The sequence below is a fragment of the Lepidochelys olivacea genome, assembly GCF_965140295.1.
Source record: "Lepidochelys olivacea isolate rLepOli2 genome assembly, chromosome: 1".
Classification (NCBI taxonomy): Eukaryota; Metazoa; Chordata; order Testudines; family Cheloniidae; genus Lepidochelys; species Lepidochelys olivacea.
In genome coordinates, this window is record NC_140411.1 from 266,747,210 (window position 1) to 266,767,600 (window position 20,391).

General features: G+C 43.6%; 1 protein-coding gene across 3 annotated transcripts in view; it reads right to left on the bottom strand.

Annotated features, from left to right (window-relative positions):
- The window catches only part of ANO4 (anoctamin 4), a 221,227-nt gene that overhangs the window by 81,793 nt on the left and 119,043 nt on the right, over positions 1 to 20,391 (bottom strand). For all 3 annotated transcript variants that reach the window (XM_084639851.1, XM_084639850.1, XM_084639852.1), the window contains exon 7: positions 19,009 to 19,140. In XM_084639851.1, coding sequence (XP_084495977.1) covers positions 19,009 to 19,140 — 132 coding nt within the window. The remainder of the gene's footprint in view (positions 1 to 19,008; positions 19,141 to 20,391) is intronic.

The window sequence follows — 20,391 nt, forward strand, 5'->3', positions numbered from 1 at the left end:
GGAGCTGGCAGGGAGGTGGCATGAGAGCCCAAGTTCTACACTGCTGGTTTTAGTGCTGTAATACAAAGCCAGTGAGCAGTGAAGACAAGTCCTTATTGTCCAAGTTTACCACTTCCTGGGATTTGCCTTTATTGTTAAATGATCATAAAGCTTCAGTCTCAACCCAAGCTTGGCTTGTTTTGAGGTTTCTCCTTTCTGGCCTCAGATGCAAGTTCTCTCTGCCCCTCTTCAAAGGGGCACACAAACCCTTTACAGCCTGGATTGGAGCGAATAAGCCCCCCCACATCTGGCTTCTAGCATAAACCAACATGAGTCAGCAGAATTGTTCTGCTTCTCACTGCAGTATCCTAAACTCTGGCATCGTGCCACAGCTAATTTGTCATGTTTTATAACAGACATCAATTCAAAGACATGTGTAAAGCAGATTGGTGGGTTTTTAAAAAATATTTCAGCAATTTTTTTTTTCATTTTTTCCATTTGATGTCTGCCTGACTTCCCTCTCCAAGGCCTCCCTTTCTGGGTAGCAGTGAATACTAGTCACCATGGCAATCACTTTTGAGACCAACTCACACAGTAAGTTGCACTTGAACTTAACCTTGAGCTCCTGCATTGAGAAGCTTACATTCCTTCTCTGGGTTCATTCTACCCGTTTCCCAGATAAGACAGCAAAAAGGTTTGTCCATTTTCCTTGCAGGTGTGAAATTATTTTGCACATCTATGATTATGACTGTACGTAGTGATACAACTGTAGATTGTTCCTAAATGGCTGCGCAAGCACACTGAAAGCTGCTCTCTATAACCATTTCTATGTCATATTATTATGACCGTCCAAAATCAAGGCTATGTCCACACTGCACTTCTGTTGTTAAAACTTTTGTCACTCGGGGTGTGAAACCCCCGCCCCCATGAATGACAAAAGTTTTAACGACCAAAAAGCGCCGGTGTGGATAGCGCTTCATCAGTGGGAGACGCTTTCCTGCCACTGTAGCTATCACGCCTCACTGGGGGTGGTTTTTAGTGGCTCAGTCACTGGGAGAGCTCCTGGCGACAAAGGGCGGTTACACTGCGTGCCTTACAATGGCTGTAGGGGCACGGCTGCACCATTGTAAGGTGCTCAGCGTAGACACAGCCTAAGATGTATAAAAGATACAGAACTGAATGTTGGTGGAATATGCAAAGGAGCTGAACAATTATTTGCTCCAAAGGCTGCCTTGCTTTAGCTACTTGCATTTATTTTTAAATTTAGTAACTGTAGCATTAAGAGTATTGATTTATCTTGCTGAGAGTGGAGAAGGAAAAAACAAATGAAAATTCCATCGACATACTGAAATGCTGATCGTCTAGCAGAATCCCATCTTTTCCAGAACTGGCTGAATCAATCTGAATGTGTATGTTGGTGACACCAGGGAAAGATACTAAATTTCACAGGGACTAGAACTGCAGAGGTTAGAAATGGAACAAATTTAACAGGTGACCCAGTCTGTCACTGTACCAAGTGCAGGAAAAGACATGCTAGCAGAGTCATTGAACAAAATGTGGAGCATTATTTACCCTAAATCAACATTATGGGGGCTCTCTAAAATACCACAGGTCTCAGTCAATTGCTCCCAACAACTCTGCATGGGAAAATAATTTCAAAACAGTATCAGCTCTAATAAAGCGATTTTTAAGGCATTTAGGAACCTTCATTGTGATTTTGTTGAACCCATGGTTCTCTCTCTGTCCCTCTTCCATAGCATGTGTGTCACCCTCTTAAAATGCAGCCTGTGTGTCTCTGGCACTTGCCTTATTACAATGTAGATATCTTTCAGAGCTTCCTTTTACCTACTACTGTACACACCACACACATACATGTTCACACCTATTTGAAGGTGATTTACTCTACATAGCCCTATTTCCTGATTGTAATAATCCAACATTCCTGAAAATAGTTTCTGAAAAGACATGGAGCTGGTGTCATCCCTCGGGTACAGTGATTCCGCTAAGACAGTTGGAGTTATACCACACATGTACTCAGTCCATTTAGTCAAGCTGTAACTGATACTGTTCTGATTACAGAAAACCTCCCATAATTTCAGGGTTTTTTTTACAGTTTTATTTCTCCACTATGTTCTGTCGTTTATCTTATTCTGAGCCTGTGTCACTCATTTTAAAAAATACACACACCAGATTTCACTTTTGGGTGGTTGGGATCTACACTGCTTTGAATACTAACCTATAGCAGAACTAGGTTCTCACTCCCTCATATATTACTCCAGTGGCATATAGGAGCTATAAAGGCTCCACAACCATCCAGGAGAAAATTTCCCCAGGGCAGGAACAGTGTCAGGCCTACATAGTACATAGTCTTATTGCTCTATGTTGTTCTCCCACATAACCCACACACAGCAGACGCATAGAGATGGAGGGTGTGTCTCAGAAGTGAGGAGTTGCAGTGGGGGAGGTTTAGATTGGATATTAGGAAAAACTTTTTCACTAAGAGGGTGGTGAAACACTGGAATGCGTTACCTAGGGAGGTGGTAGAATCTCCTTCCTTAGAGGTTTTTAAGGTCAGGCTTGACAAAGCCCTGGCTGGGACGATTTAACTGGGAATTGGTCCTGCTTCGAGCAGGGGGTTGGACTAGATGACCTCCTGAGGTCCCTTCCAACCCTGATATTCTATGATTCTATGATTCTATGATTCTCCATAAAGCTGAATGCTATAAAAATTCTGGACTGCTTTAAGCTGTGACACAGCCTCAGTGACACACAGGTAAAGACTGCTGTAATTAGAGCACCCCCTGGGCTGTTCTAATTTGTACCAGGGATCACACCGGACCCCACTCAGCCTAGAATTTAGACAGCACAAAAGTGGTTTAAAGCCAGGTCTGCCAGCTTTCTCATGTATTATGCTTTCTGAGCTGCTCCTCTTGTGAGGTGCAGCATAGAACCTGTCCCCAATTTTTTGTACAAGATAGGTCTTCTTGGGTGGCTATTCTGTTGATTTGAGTGGTGAACTGGTATCTTTGGAATAAATTTAAAGATTGTTTTATGAACAACATTTAGGGATGGAGCTAGATCTGAAATCTGAAAGGAATTTCCAGGATGCTCTCCAAAGCGCCTCATACTACATGTTTCAATTCATGATGGATAAACCTCACAAAGTTCCAAGATTTGGTCTGAATTAGCATCCATTAAACTTAATAAGCACCTCACTAAACTGAAAACGGCATAAGATTAAGCTCTCCTGAGAGACTTCTAGCCCCTTCTGCCTTCAGATGCATTATAAATGCCTAGAGAACAGCATTTGTTCAGCAATTCTGTTCTTGCAGTCCTGACTATGATTATTAAACAATAAATTTTTTTGATCTTCATTAAAACTTCAGGGTAGGTTTGTTATAAATTTGGGATAAACTTCTAATTTTAGCCCAACCGATTTGCTTATTCATAGTATAAAAATATATATATTTAAAAATTAACATTATGTGTGTAGTATGCTAGGCATTTTATAGACATGCATGGAGCCAAGGTCTCTGCCCCACAGACATGGGCAGTGCATGACCCCTACATTTGGGGAGGCTGGTTATAAGCACTGGAAGTTCCCTAGAAGTAGGGGGGGGTACCACCGCCCAGATCATAGCCCTGCTCCCGACTGTGGCCCTGCCCTTGCTTGGTCTCCTCCCCCTGAGGCCCTGTCCACGCTCCATCTCCCCCGCCCCAGCTCTGCCCCAGGCCCTGCTCCTGCTTGGCCCCCTCCTCTGAGGTCCCCCTCCTGCTACTTGCACTGCTTGGACCCCTCCCCTGAGGCTCCCCTGCCTGCCACTTGTGCCTCTCTGCCCCCAGCAGGGTGGGGGGGGGCCCATCAGGAGAGGTGTGGGAAGGGGGCTTCTGGGGAAGAAGTGGAGGGGGGATGGGAAGAGGAGCAGCATCGGCGGGGTCACGGGGGAAAAGGATGAGTGGGAGCGGGGCCTTGAGTGGAGTGTGGTGGGGCCATATCTTGGGTGCCCTTCTGGCGGCAGTGCTCCAAAGGCAGCAGCCTGGCACCCCTCCAAAGGGAGGTGCACCACATCCTGATTGGGGAGACTTAGCCTCCCCTTGGCTCTTATACCCGCTGTCCATGCCCACAGAACTTAAATCCATTAGCCTGATCCTACAACCCAGACCCTGTGTGTAGTCCTTGCTCATATGCAGACTCCAGCTAAGGTTAATGAGACTACCCAGATGAGGAAAGACACCAGTCCTTAATTAAAGCCCATTTTGGAAAATGTCATACAGCTGAAACATATTGCTCTTGTATTTGTTACATTATATGGCACAAAAGTAGGTTAACTGCTCTGAAATGAAATTGGTAGCTTTCTTAATTAGGCTCGGAACTGGAGATATCAAACTATCTTGCCACAGCTAACAAGGCAGAATAAAGGCAGTAAAGCCAACTGTCATCTAAAGAATGGTCTCAAACTAATGCAAAGGAAACAGGAGCAAAGCACCCAATTAATTCCTTTTGATACACTCTGTTTTGGGAACTTTTCAGGTTGTAAACTTTCACTGTGCAAACACTTTGGGGCCAAATTCTGCTCTCAGATGAGTGTATTTAACTCTCACTCAATGGAAGTTCTGTGTAGGTACCTGGGGGCAGATTTTGTTCCTTTTTTCTTTAATTTATTTTTGAACTTATCTGGGGGAAACAAAGAACCGGATATTTTCTATTAACCAAAGAGACAAACAATTTAAACACCAATGTTCCTGCATTTACCAGCTTTTCTTTGGCAGGGCATCCCAAACATTAGGTATTCAAGTCAAACCAATGATGCTAACCAGAGCGAAATCTAAACACATTCCATTAGTAGTCAAGGACTAGGAGCTCTAGTCAGATGGCCTGAACCTAAGAGATGCTGAGCATCCAAAACTTCCATTAAAAGCAACGGAAGCTGCAGACATTCAGCTCTTAGACTGTGAGCTAGTAATCCTTGTAACTAAGAAAGCTGTACATTAAGGGAAGAAGCTTTCCCTTATTACGGGGAAAGGGCCTTCCCTCCACTGTTCCTGAAAATATACCCCTACTAACTAGTTACTAGCATTTATTTTTGGGGTGGGGCAACAGCAGCCCTTACTACTGGACCAGCAGAGGCAGAAATACTATCATCATTAGCAACATAGTCCTGCAAGTATAAAGTGAGAATCGCAATATGCACCATATTTTGCCATTTTGAAGCGGGTATATCATTGCTCCTGCCTGTGCATTTCCATTGTGTGCAAAGTATGAAATACCAGAGGCCTTATACATTTATCTAAAAAAAATGTTCCCTTTGACAACTCCCAGCTGTGGGTAGCAAGGGGTTGGGTTTTTTTGGGCATGTGTTAGTTTCTTTGCCTATTTCCAAGCAGGCACATCACTGCAAAGTGTCAAGCCACAGCAGTGCATCTTCTTGAAAGTAATAAGGTCTCCTCCCGCCACCGCGCCTTGTAAATTTAAATTGGTTTTCCCAGGAATGTTCACCAGAGATGTGGTTTATCAGTTTTTAGTGAAATCTGCTGCTTCTGCACAGTTTTTCAGCTTATAAAACCACAAGAATTGGAAAGGATTCAATGAAATGATTAAGCAGTGTTTACAGTTTTGGGTGCACAAAGATTTTGAACAGGAACATCATAGGGAAAAATATGACCAACCTTACAAAAATCAAAGAGGAATAAATGATGGCTGCATAAACACAAGACAACGTGAGGGATTTTAAAGCCAAATGCCCTGGTCTATCCGTATGGCATAAGAGAGATGTCAAGACAAAGAGATGGACACAATGCTGCATGATTAAAGTTTAACACAATTTGGACCCTACGGTGAGAAAGTGCCCTGTCATCACATACAAAGGGCTCAGCAGGTGTAACTACAGATTGCCAACTGCTCAGAGAAGGGCAAGGAACTTGTCATAGCTATTTTGTGAAACCACATTCAATTACGGCTTCTGCTGGCAAGTGAGGCATTAGTACTGATGTCTTGTGGCAACCAGCTCTCGTATATGATATGCAAACACCAGACAACTGTCATCCAGCCAGAGATGACATAGCAAGCTTCTTGAGGGGAGGGGAGATCTGACAAGAGAAGGCGAAGAGTAAGCACAGATAAATTATAAAGGCTCTGAAACTCATCATTTCAAAACACACCCAACAAGGGTGCATGCCTATAGTCTTGGGCCCAATCACTTATCCAATCCTGCCCGTTCACCATGCCCAAACATTACTCCTAATTGCCTTTTTGCCGACTGTGCTTAATCTTCACTCTGTGCATTCTTCCATGCTGACCCTTAATGCATGTAACAGTCTCCCAATCAAAATAATCAGAGGTCTTCTTCCAAAACCTTTTCTGCACAGGCATTTCCATTACTAATGTGTCCAGCACGGTAGTATCCTGATGCTAGATACATAACTAAGAGTTACACTGAAAATATTCAGACATGAGCTTTGAAACACCACTTAACAGCCTAGATGGAGCTGAACACCTTTACATTTGTGTTAGCTGGTAGGGGCTGAGCTAGGAGGCAGCTCAAGTGATGTTTCAAAAAGGGTTAGCTACTTCAAGATCGCTAACTCAGTTAAAAAACAAAGTAACACCACCATCTTCTTCTCTAGGCTAGATAGGCTCCAACAAGCTTTGTGTTGACTAAGTTTTAAAGGAGTGACGTTTGATCATGAAAGCCAGCTCAATCTAACTAAAACCTAGTAAAAGTCTAGTCAAGACAAGGCAATTTGCACTTTGGCATGAGTTAAAGCTGAGGGTGGAGCCTAGGCTATGACTTACCATCATGCAAACCTTTTGGTTAAATAGGAGACAACAAGAGATTAAAAAATAATTGGGGGGGGGGGGGAAGAGAATAAAAGAAAGAGAAATACACCACACTATCCACACTTGTGATGTTAGCAAGGAATCTTTGACTGGATCCATATTTCAAAATTGCTGAGGGGGGTCCAGAACACAGTTAACAATACCATAAAGACAAATAATACGAACATAAATACTAATACTATTCTGCATGTATGTTCTAGGAGGTATATAAAAAGAAATAAGAATACTAAGATGAATTAAAGACATTAAATTTAACAAAATATTGCCTATGGCCCCAATTCAGCAGCCTATCCCTATTCAGCTTAATCCTAGCCATGTAATGAAATGCTTTACTGGATTGGAAATATAGGCAGATACAAAAGATGACTTTGTGACAGGAATGGCCATGTGGGATGGTCTCTTCAAAACAGCAAAATAAGCTAAACTATAACAGACTCAACAGTGATGCTGACACAGAGAGAGAAGTGACTCCACCTCTCAGAGGCACTGTAATGCAATGTACTGTAGAGGCACTAGATGGCCCAATCCAGTGCCCAACTGCAGTCAGTGGAAAAAGTCCCATAGATTCAAAAGGAGTTGGATTGCACCCAGAGAGAGGGAGAGACTCTGGAAGTTTGACAAAGACGTGGGGCTGGATTCTTATGTACCTCAAGGGAACTTAGTGGAAATGAAAATAAGTCCTTTGAACTCAGGGATACATAAGTATGCTTATTTAAATAAGTATCTACAAGTTACAACAAATGGTCTTCCACAGCACGTGTGAATCCCTTATGCTTAACAATCTGTCACAGCTCAAATTTAACTCAGACACTGGTTACCTTCACCAGACCTGAAGAAGAGCTCTGTAAAGCTCAAAAGCTCATCCCTTATCCCAACAGAAGTTGGTCCAATAAAAGATATTACCTTGCCTACCTTGTCTCTCATATATCCCGGGACCAACATGGCTACAACAACACTGCTAACAACTATGGAAGATATTGAATATTGCTGTTTAAAATGGAAACTTCACAACATGAAGGAGGAGGAAGCCAGACTGAACAGTGACATCTACTTCCCGATCACATGCAAGAAACAAAACGTCACCCCCAGAGGACTCCCCATTTAGAACCCGCTGACCACTACATACTACTCTAAATATGCTGAACAGCTTTGCAGAAGGAACTCAGAAAAACTGACAAGCTCCTGCTCCTAACATATTCCAGAAGGGACCACCTCAAACAAGAAAACATCACATTCTCCCACACACTGGAAGAAAAATAAATCAATCAGGAAATCTACCTGGAGATCGTGCAAGAAACCCAAACCAACTATAAAAAAAAACTTGCTGACAGTCATCAGACATAAAAATAAAAAATGGAACCAACTACAACTACTCCACAGCCAACAGAACACCATCTCTAGGTGAAACCATGACACTAGCAACCACCACATGGACACTACATGACATCCCAACATCATCAATCTATCAAGACTACCCCTAACCAGACCTAAAATATTTGTATTCTTCCAGGGACTGAACTTCTGCTCAACCTCAGAACCCGATACCATACTAACACATGGAGAACTTAAAATAAGTCTTCTACCACCTTCACCTCAAGGAATTCTTTCACATCTAAGATGAAACCACCCACAATTATATCATCCCCGCCAACAGTCATATTTAACAACAAACACTTTATCCAAACCACGGGAACAGCGATAGGTACTGTGATGGCTCCCCAATATGCAAACCTCTTCAAGGACAAATTTCTGGAAAAAGAAATCATGAAACCAATGATATATACCTGAGATATAGAGATGATATTTTCATCCTCTGGACAGATGACCTATACTCGGTCAGAATTCCACCACAACTTCAACAACCACCACCCATCTATCAAACTCTCTTTAGAACACTCCCACACCAGCATCAATTTCCCTGACATCATGATCAGCATCAACAATGGATCCCTACAAACAACTGTATAAAAGAAACCTCATGATCAAGAAACTTTCCTTTACAGATCCAGTAGCCACCCCAAGAAATCTGTTATCTACTGCCAGGCACTCAGATATCACAGAATTTGCTCTGAAGACAAAGTCCGGGATACACACCTACACAGCTTCAGTAAATAAGGACATTCCAACTGACAAGTGGATCACATCATGGAATGGGCCACCCAAATACCCTGGGAGAACCTGCTTCAATACAGAAAAAATCTCCCCACTGACCACACACAACTAGTTGTCACGTATCACTTCACACTGGAACCTGTATGGGGTGTCATCAAACAGTTACAACCCATACTTGATGGGGACCACATCCTGAGAGAAATCTTTTCTGAACCCCCACATCTGGCCTTCAAACAACCTCTCAACCTCACCAAGCTTATCATCAGAAACAAGCTCCCCACAGACCAGGACACACCAGCTCCAAGTAGCATCAGACCCTGCCAGAACAACACATGCAAAACCTGCAGATATATTTCTACTGCTATGATGATCAATACCTCCCCCAACACATCTTTCAAGACCCACGGGCACTATGCATGCCCATTAAAACGTGGTGTACCTCAACCAGTGCATCAAGTGACGCACAACAACTATGTGGGTGAAGCCAGACAATCACTACACTCTTGAATGAACTTGCACAGCAAAATGATGACAGACAGAAATACCATACCATGTGTGAGTGAACACTTTTCACAAAGCAATCACTCCACATTTGACCTGTCAGTCCTCAAAGTAAACCTGCACAACACCTTCAAAAGATGAGCCTGGGAACTTAAGTTCATAACTGTTCTAGACACTGAAAAATATGGACTTACCAGAGACACTGGTTTTATGGCTCATTACAACACTTTGTACACACCCCACTGCCTAATAACCCTTAATTACACACTTCATTTTAAGTGGTCTCCTACAGCAAGTGTGAACCCTTTATGCTGAACAATCTGTCCCAACTTGTGTTTAGCTTAGACAATCTGGTTACCTTCTCCAGACCTAAAAAAGAGCTTTGTGAAGTTTGAAAACTTGTCTCTTCCACTAAAAGAAGTTGGTCCAATAAGAGAGATATTACCTCACCTACCTTGTCTCTCTCATATCATAGTACCTCTACAGCTAGAACACACTGCAAACAACTACAACATTTTAAGCTATCTAGATATTGTTCCAGCACAGCCCTCCTCAGCCTGAGGTGGTATGATTGCACATGGAACTATTTTCCATTTACTATTTTTAGTGTTTTATCCAATTATATGGTAGATAAATCTCTAATGAGAAGTTGAATTGTTTCCATATTTTTCTTTGAAAGAAGGGGAAAGGAAAAAACAAATCCTGACACACAGCTCAAATGCTCAAAATTGCTGCATAGAGATTTTTCCTAACCAGAAGGTAGAGTGTTAGAAATTCACAGCTAATTAATATACTTTCCATTCCCAGCTGAGCAGCAACGTATTTAAAAATATAGCTAAGATCTAATGTAATAACAATGAATTACTGTGATCTCTGAACAAAAAATTATTTCAGATCTTGTGCAGTGAACATTCCCATAGCCGACAGTCTTCAGAAAAATTATGGCCTGCACAAAAAGACCCTTTATGAACCAACACCGCTGAAGGACAGGGACACCTAGTGGCCAGGTTATTATTTTCTATCTTTCCCCTTTTCCTTCCCAGACTTCTAAAAAACCTTGCCTGAATAGAACAATTTCTCTTTAGTACGGAGACTCCCCCTTCCCCATTATTGCTACTTGGAAAGGAGGAGGAGGTTTGAATGCTTTCACTATTGACAGTTTTATGATGCACACCATGAGATATGCCTTCACAATAAAAGCTTAGGCTACACTGCAAAAATTGTAGTCACACCTTAAAAATCTTGAGATCTGCTCTTTTCTCCTGTCGCTGTTGTCAGGTTTTTGTGGATTTAGCAGTGTGTATTTAAAGCCTCTCTCATACATTCCTCTCCCAGCCTGGCCCTTTACTCTGGCTGGCAAGGAAGAGCGTGCTGTGATGTTCAGAAGGGGAAAGGCCTTACTTACAATCTGCTAATATCTTAGCATAGGAGTATTTTAAGTATTTTTCTCCCCAAACAAAGCAAAACATTGTGATAGACTGTCAATATCTTGTAATAGACTGAACAAACCTTATGGAATTAAGATAACTTTACTGAGTTAAATTAAGCCATACTGAATTAGGGTTAACACCTTTGGGGTATATTGTATTAAAAATGCAATAGTGTATGTGTTGTTGGGGCACTGTATGTACCTTTGCTACAGTGGCATAGCTAGGTGGAGCCAACAGGGGCAGCTGACATAAAAAAAGCTGCCACCCGCTTGTACTCACCGGGCAGCGCTCTGGGTCCTCGGCGGCACTGAAGGCCCCCGTTGCCGAAATGTCGCTGAAGACTTGGAGCGTGTGAAGGCCCCCGCCGAGCTGGAGCAGGTGAAGGCCTGTGCCACTGAAGACCCGGGGCGCCACCGGGGGAGTAAAAATTAAAAAAGGCGCCTATAAATTAAAAAGGCACTGCTTGTGCTCAGAGGGGCAGAGGCTGCTTCCCCCCCGCCCCCACGATGCTACTGCTTCTCTAGTAGGGAGGGGCGATGCTAATGTACTTCCTTCATTACCAACCCTTTGAAGCTTGTTCTGAGCTAAAGCTCTGATAAACTTGCAACCACAAAGATGCCCCTACAGTGGGGTATTAAAAGATGCCACTTGCCGGAGCCCATGTAAGAGTTGGGATGAACTCTGGTAAACTTATTAGCATGCACATAGGTTCTTTTATTGTTTTTAATGTTTTCTCCTTAATGCTTTGTACCTTAAGAATAAAGTAGGCTTGCTTAAAAAGAACTGGGTGGTAACTTATATCTGTAGCAATTACACTGTTATCTGTCTCTGAAGAGAAAGCAATCAGGTGTTTTAAGGCAACCTGTCTGTGCTGGGAATTACACAGTGAAGACAAGGGAACTTTTCAGCCTGCGAATGCTCCAGTCGGAAATTAAAGACATGCATCTCTCTACCCAAGGGAGGCAACAGGTGGGGAGCTGGAAGCCAAATGTGGGTGCCCTTGCTGTACCACTGAGTAAGAATACAGGTGTCGTTGCCCTGAACTGGGGCAGAAATAATCTATCCATCCAGGCATTTCTAAAATGCCTGTCACTTGGTGAACCATCACCAATGAAGACTATGTCCACACCAAGTTTCAAGCTTCAAACTTTAGCCATATTTTTGCTGCAGACCTGCATATGAAAAGTGTAACTAGAATTTAAAAAATAGGAAAATGTTGATTTGTTTCTCCACCCTTGATGAACTCAAACACAGCCAAAGGGAACTTAAAGCAAGAAGAAAGAAAGAAAATAACAAAACCGCTTTCAGGCAGAAATTAAGTATGAAAAATTTCAGCTCAAAAAGATAAATTTTTCAGAAAGTTATAAGCATATAAAATCAGGCTGATCAGATAACTGTTCTACAACCTTAACTACAGTGAGTGTGACCAGTGAGCACGATAATTAAGTGAAATTCTCATTTCAAAATGCAATTGTTGTGTATTTATATTTTCTGAAACAGGATTTATAAGCGTTTTGTTGCATTGCCATCTAGTGTTGATTCAGGGATTTGTAAGGCCAGATTCTTGGAGCAACACTGATTTACACCAGCCCATTTCTTTTAAGGGTGGAGGGACCATTATCATCATCTGGTCTGACCGCTTGCGTTACAAAGGTCATAGAACCTCCCTAGTAATTCCTGTATTGAGACCAACAATTTTAGGTTCAAGTGATGAAGAATCTATCACATCCCTTGCTCTGATGATTACAAAAACATTCACCTTTTTTCCAGTTGAATTTTTGTAATCAACTTCTAGCCATTGGATTTTATTATTTCTCAGTCTGCTAGATTAAAAAGAGTGCTGAAGTATTAGCCATCTTCTCCCTGTGTATGTACTTTTAGACCATGAACTAGTTGCCTCTTAACCCTTCCTCAATAAGCTAAATATATTAAGCTCTTTAAAAAGAAAAGGAGTACTTGTGGCACCTTAGAGACTAACCAATTTATTTGAGCATAAGCTTTCGTGAGCTACAGCTCACTTCATCGGATGCATCCGATGAAGTGAGCTGTAGCTCACGAAAGCTCATGCTCAAATAAATTGGTTAGTCTCTAAGGTGCCACAAGTACTCCTTTTCTTTTTGCGAATACAGACTAACACGGCTGTTACTCTGAAACCTAAGCTCTTTAAGTTGCTCACTGTTAAGAGTTAATGTAAGTCATTATGCAAGGTAGCCTATTTCCCCTTGCTTTTTCCTAACACCCCCCCAGACGTTCTGGTTAAACTTGGATTTAAACTTGGAGAGTGGTCAGTTTGGATGAGCTATTGCCAGCAGGAGAGAGAGTTTATGTGTGTGTGTGTTCCCCGGGGGGTGTGTGTGTGTGTGTGTGAGAAAGCCTGGATCTGTGCTGGAAATGACCCATCTTGATTACCATGCACATTGTAGGGAGAGTGGTCACTTTGGATGAGCTATTACCAGCAGGAGAGTGAGTTTGTGTGTGTATGGGGGTGGGGGGGTGAGAAAACCTGGATTTATGCTGGAAATGGCCCACCTTGATTATCATGCACATTGTAGAGAGAGTGGTCACTTTGGATAAGCTATTACCAGCAGGAGAGTGAGTTTGTGTGTGTGGTTTTTGGAGGGGGGTGAGAGAACCTGGATTTGTGCAGGAAATGGCCCACCTTGATTATCATACACATTGTGAAGAGAGTGGTCACTTTTGATGGGCTATTACCAGCAGGAGAGTGAGTTTGTGTGTGGGGGGTGGGGTGGGGGGGGCGGAGGGTAAGAAAACCTGGATTTGTGCTGGAAATGGCCCAACTTGATGATCACTTTAGATAAGCTATTATCAGCAGGACAGTGGGGTGGGAGGGGGTATTGTTTCATGGTCTCTGTGTGTATATAATGTCTACTGCAGTTTCCACGGTATGCATCCGATGAAGTGAGCTGTAGCTCACGAAAGCTCATGCTCAAATAAATTGGTTAGTCTCTAAGGTGCCACAAGTCCTCCTTTTCTTTTTACTGTTGAGTGGTTTCCCAGACCTCAAATAATTTTTGTAGCTCTTTTCTGAATCCCTCTCCAATTTTTCAGCATCCTTTTAAACAAAACTGGACAAAGTATTCCATTAGTGGTCTCTTCAGGGCCCATCACTGAATGATCCCTGCTTGGGCACCCTCCTATTTGGGCACCCACCTATTTGATATTCCCTTGTTTATACATCCAAGGATTGTGTTAGTCTAGCTAGCCACACTGTTGCACTGGGAGCTCATGTTGGGCAAGGAATCAGTTGAACAAAGACACCCTGAATCATTGGAAGGGATGCTTAGGCTACGTCTACACCACACACCCCTGGCGGCAGCTTGTAGGGTATGTGTAGCGACACAGCACAGAGAAAATCAGGCTGCAAACACGCCGTGGTGTGTAGCTACATATGTCAGTGAAAGCCTATGGTGGGGGGAGGGAGTGGGCAAAGGTTTCAGCAGCAATGGAGGGTGAAAGCGTTCAGCAGCTCTCAGCTGCTCACCACTTTCCCTACAGTGGGGGAAATGCTTCAGCAGTGGGGAGCTGGAGGAGCCTTTCCCTGCTGCCAGAGTTTTTCCTGTGGTGGGGGGAGGGCGCCACCAGTGGGGAGCTGGTGGAGTTGTTCCCTGCAGTGGGGAAAGGCTCTAAGCAGCAGGAAGCTGCCAGAGCCTTTCCCCACTGCAAGGTTGGCATGGCAAGTCAATGTTACTATTGGTCTGGGGAGGGGAGGGAGGGTAGTGGTGGCCGCAGTTCTGTACCAGTACACTATGCAACAGGAGTGGAGGAGATATGGCTGCTATTCCAAGCCATAGGCTGAACTGGCACCTGCCCCTGGCTTTTTGCAAGTGGAGTGAATTTCACCCATTTTGAACACTCAGCGAACCTTTCCCTCTGCCACCAACTAAAACCACCTACAAGCAGAAACAAGTTGGCCAAATATTACCCTTGGGGGCACATACAACTCCCATTGAAAATAATGGGAGAGCCCATTTACTTGTGAGGGCAGAATTTGTCCCTGATGAACATACAGTTTTGTATAAGAACTTTAGCAAATTTACTTGAGTTGACTCAGCTAGACACAGTGTGAAAATTCATCCGGCACACCTTAGCACTGAAAAACAAATAGCTAAGTTACCATAACATTTCTAAGATGATAGCTTTCCATTTCTCGCTCCCCAATACTTCAATAAATGCTCATTTCTCTGTTCCCAAAATGGCACTTGAGGACCTGCCAGGTTTGAAACCTGCATGTTAAATTCACTTTAACTTGTAACCTTTTCTCTTTCATTAAAAAAAACTGATGACAGATTTAGGGGTGAAAGGCTGATAACACTGACAGCTGAAGCTCTGCCAATCTGATATGGAAGCGTATGTTTATTAGCATGCCACACAATATTCTGGTTGAATGTTCATTCAGCTTTGGTCTGCTTCCTAGGACAGGCCATTGCTGACCACAGAATGTATCATTATCAATGTTGTATATATATTGAAGAAATACTATGAAGAGTTAGGCATGAGACCACTACACATAATAGTATTTCGGAGCTGAGGGCTCCGGCTGAGGGTGCAGATGTTCTGGGCTGGGAATGAGGGGTTCAGAGGATGGGAGGGGGATCAGCGTTGGGGCAAGGGGTTGTGACATCGGGGGGGTGAGGGCTCCGGCTGGGGGTGCGGGTTCTGGGGTGGGGCTGGGGATGAGGGGTTTGGAGGGTGCTCGGGGCCAGGATCAAGGGGTTTGGATGGCGGGAGGGGGATCAGGACTGGGGCAGGGGGTTGGGGTGTGGGAAGGGTTCAGGGGTGCAGGGTCCAGGCGGCGCTTACCTCAAGCAGCTTACCTCCAGCTCCTATGCATAGGCGCAGCCAGGTGGCTCTGTGCACTGCCCTGTCCGCAGGCGCCACCCCTGCAGCTCCCATTGGCTGCGGTTCCTAGCCAATGGGAGCTGCAAAGACGGTGCTTGGGGCGGGGGAAGCGTGCAGAGCTCCCTGGCTGCCCCTGTGTGTAGGAGACAGAGGGAGGACATGCTGCTGCTTCCAGGAGCTGCTCAGAATCAGGGCAAGCAGGGAGCCTGCCTTATCACCGCTACGCCGCTGACCGGATTGTTAACGGTCTGGTCAGTGGTGCTGACCTGAGCCGCCAGGATCCCTTTTTGACCAGGCATTCCGGTTGAAAACTGGACACCTGGCAACCCTAGACTGACACCTAGAACGTAAGTTCTCTGGAGCTGGGACTGTCTTCTTTGCCCTTATGGTTCCCGACAAATCCTAGGTGTTACCATAATGATACCCAGAGAAGCCTTAGCACTATGCTAAACAAAATACTTCCTAGCCTGTAAGCCAGCTAGTGCTGGGACAGCTCTCAGTAAGGAGTGCAACCCCGTAGGTACAATATCAGTGAATGGTCCTTAAGGTAGAAAGGTGAGGTTTCAAAATAGCCTGGAATCTGACACATTCTTCTCTTTATCCAGTGTATCAATTTCACCTCCACACTTTCACACATCTCCAGCCTCCAGTGCAGCCAGTCAGTGCTGTGAGAGGCTCCAACGCATTGCCAAACAACATGTCGCCAATGCAAACACAGGAAAGTGCACTGCTAGATCATGGGCTGGAAGTATTGGCCAGTGCACAGCTATATATGTGTGAGCTAAGTAAGGGTTTATCTACCTGGGGAAATTTTTCTGGCATAATTATACCAGTATAATTATAGCCCTCTAGTTACACCACTATAACTCCCCATGTGGACACTTATTCTGGCATAATTATTCCAATACATTTCCCCAGGTAGACTAGACCTAAATCCAGGAAAATCTCCAAATACAGCATATTGTGAGAAACACTTTCTACTATTACACGAAGTGATTTTTAATCTGAGGGCATCTCTTACTCAATTGTATACACAATTCCTTGGTTTTTCATTTACGCTACTAAAGTACTTCCTTTCAGCTTTACACTTCCAATTGGTCAACACTTGTTTTCTACAGCCAATGAGAAAATTATTGAAAAGCACCTAAAAAACCCCCTGTTCACCTAGATGGGATGACATTCCCAGAACAATTAAAAAGCCAACACACATTTCACTAACAGAATATTTAATAGCAACTCATTCAGTTTCAGAAGGTGCCTAATGAGGGGGAATCAACTGGAACAACAAAGAGGATAGGAAATGGGGGAGTGCAAGAATCATAGAATCATAGAACCATAGAATATCAGGGTTGGAAGGGACCCCAGAAGGTCATCTAGTCCAACCCCCTGCTCGAAGCAGGACCAATTCCCAGCTAAATCACCCCAGCCAGGGCTTTGTCAAGCCTGACCTTAAAAACCTCTAAGGAAGGAGATTCTACCACCTCCCTAGGTAACGCATTCCAGTGTTTCACCACCCTCTTAGTGAAAAAGTTTTTCCTAATATCCAATCTAAACCTCCCCCACTGCAACTTGAGACCATTACTCCTCGTTCTGTCATCTGCTACCATTGAGAACAGTCTAGAGCCATCCTCTTTGGAACCCCCTTTCAGGTAGTTGAAAGCAGCTATCAAATCCCCCCTCATTCTTCTCTTCTGCAGGCTAAACAATCCCAGCTCCCTCAGCCTCTCCTCATAACTCATGTGTTCCAGTCCCCTAATCATTTTTGTTGCCCTTCGCTGGACTCTCTCCAATTTATCCACATCCTTCTTGAAGTGTGGGGCCCAAAACTGGACACAGTACTCCAGATGAGGCCTCACCAATGTCGAATAGAGGGGAACGATCACGTCCCTCGATCTGCTTGCTCATGTCAGGTCACAGCATGCACAGGGGAAAGGAGTGCAGGCTGCCTCAGTATTATATCAGTAACAACATTAAAAAAATCTTCTTTCCTTCTTATACATCAGTCTACAGGCCAACCTATGCCCCGAGAGACATCTGTGCAATACTATGGCTTTTCATACATGTGCACAGGTAGAACTGACTGGCCCTAAAGCTGGAATTTAGCAAACAGTTCTTTTGATGGTGCACAATGAAAACAAACAAAGAAAGAAAACTCAGCTCTCTTCCAGAGCTGTGTTTGCTCTGCAGTGCTAACAGGAATAAAAAGCAATACAAATGTATTTTGGTCACTGATGTAAGCAGATCTGACTTCGAGTATGTACAGGGCATAGATCTGCTGTGTAAGAAGGTGCCATAATCTACATGGTCTTTTCAGAGCACAGCTGCACTTTACCCTTTGTTTGGCATTAAGTAAACAGAAGAAAAGGGTTGTTGTGTTTCCTACGCAGGCTGAGTTACTATAGTCTCTAACAGATATATTTTTGGTACTCTCTGAATAGGTATAGAAAATAAGTCTGTGCCTAATTCCTAGTGACTTTCAATGGGAGTTGGGTGCTTTTGTAAATCCTACCAGGCATCTACCTACATCTTTAGGCACCTAAATACCTTTATAAATCTGGCCCTAGATGTTATTATGGGAACTGTAGTCAGTTACTTACATAGGGGCCTGATTAAAAGCCCACAGAAATCAAAGGGAATATTTCCATTGATTTCCATGGAGTTTGGATTGGATGTTAACACTCAGGGCTTGTCTACATGAACACTTAGTTTGCAGCAAATTGGGGTACAAATCTACCCTGCACTAGCTTGCAGTGTTCATGTAGACCCTGCTGCCACACACGACAAGTTCCCGGACTGTGGGGCTGTTTAATTGCAGTGTAGACATTCCAGCTAGGGCTGCAGCCCGAGCTCTGGGACCTTCTCACCTCACAGGGTCCTAGAGCCCAGATTCCAGCCGAGCCCAAGAGTCTACACTGCAGTTAAACAGCCCTGCAGCACAAGTCCTGCGAGCCCAAGTCAGCTGGCACAAGCTAGCTGCGGGTGTCTAACTGCAGTGCAGACATACCCTTAGTGAACAACAGGAGGGACCACAGGGACATGCAGTGCACAGGACATTAATGCAGGGTAGATTTACACCCCAGCTTGCCTCAAACTAAGTGTTCGTTTAGACAAGCCCTCCAAAACGTAGACAGACTTCTAGCTATTTCAGTGGTCTGCGTGGACCCTCCTGATATGGCAAGAAACTACACGGATATATTCTTAAATATATATACTGAGCTTTGGCTTTGTCAGGATTAATCTGGTAGTATAGTTTTGCCTTGCATTTAAACTAAATCATAAAATACTCACTGATGGATCCTTTGCTGACTGAAAGGGGCAGTATAGCAGTCATTCTCCTCCAGGTCTGGCAGTGTCTCCTTGTCCAGTCTCATAGGTTTTCTAGGTAACCATCCTCGAAACCTGCTGATTTGTCTCTCAATCCTGCAGTACACAAAAGGTAAAATCAAATGAGACAGAGAACAAGCAGTGCCTGCTTATCCATTACATTATAATCAGCCAAAGAGAGATTTCACTTACAACTCCCCCCCCCGCCCCTCCCACACAAATAAGGAGACTTCAGAATTAACGGTTACTAAGAAGCCAAATATGACATTTTTGAGCCAAAGTGTACTCAGATTATGAATAACCAGAATTTGGTAGAGCAGCATCTTCTTATTTACAGTACATGACTCTGTAAATCATAACAAAGCTCAGTAAACTCTTGGCAACTCTCTAAGCTTTCATTTCCTGGCTTTTCAGAAAGCTTAATCTATATGTGGGAATTGACTGACACTCTACACTCAGGACAAGTAAACATTAGGATTGCAGAGACCAGGACAGAAAGCTTTGGCAACAGAACCCCAGAAAAATAAAAAACTTTCATTGCTATTTACCACAGACTCATATATCACATAGGGGGCTATCAAAACAAACCACTTCATTTATTTGTTTCAACTGCAGCATCTTGAGGTACTGCACACTTTATCAAATCACACTACTCAAAGCGCACGGTTTGAGAGCTGACAGCAAAGCCAGTTCTCGCATTTAATAATCTCACTTCAGCAGGTGAAAACAAACAGAGGCCAAGCAGGTAAAGAAGGCCGGGTTTATCTGCAATGCACTCATTCAAAGATACACACAGTCACCAAGGGAAGGAGGAGAATTATAGATGATTGGGGGTAACATTCTAAATCAAAACCAACTCCAAACAAAAATGCTACAGAGAAAACACAGATAAGAAATTTGCTTTGCAAAACATGTTTTGCTTTCTCAAGAGCACTTAACACCTTAGCATCTGCACTATTACTTCCTGTCTGTAAAAGACATGGGCCCCAATCCTGCAAAGGCCTTAGCTTTAAGCATGTGAATAATCCTATTTATGGAACTATTTGTATACTTAAAGTTAAGTACTGGGTAAGTCTTTGCTAGACAGGGGCAGAGGGCCTGATCGAACACCATCCGAAGACAACGCGAGTCCTTCCATTTGTTTCAGTGACTGTTGGGTGAAGCCCAGAGTTTGGAAATTTATCTGCCTCTTCTCCTCCAATCAAAAAATCAGCTAAATAGCTCCACAACCCAAACAAATGTTATTGAGATTTCTCTGATGTCATCTCTGGTCAGAAGGGTTTCAGATATTCCTACTGAAGTAGCTGAGAGTGTGAGAAAATTACTTCAAATTCCCATTCAGAACAG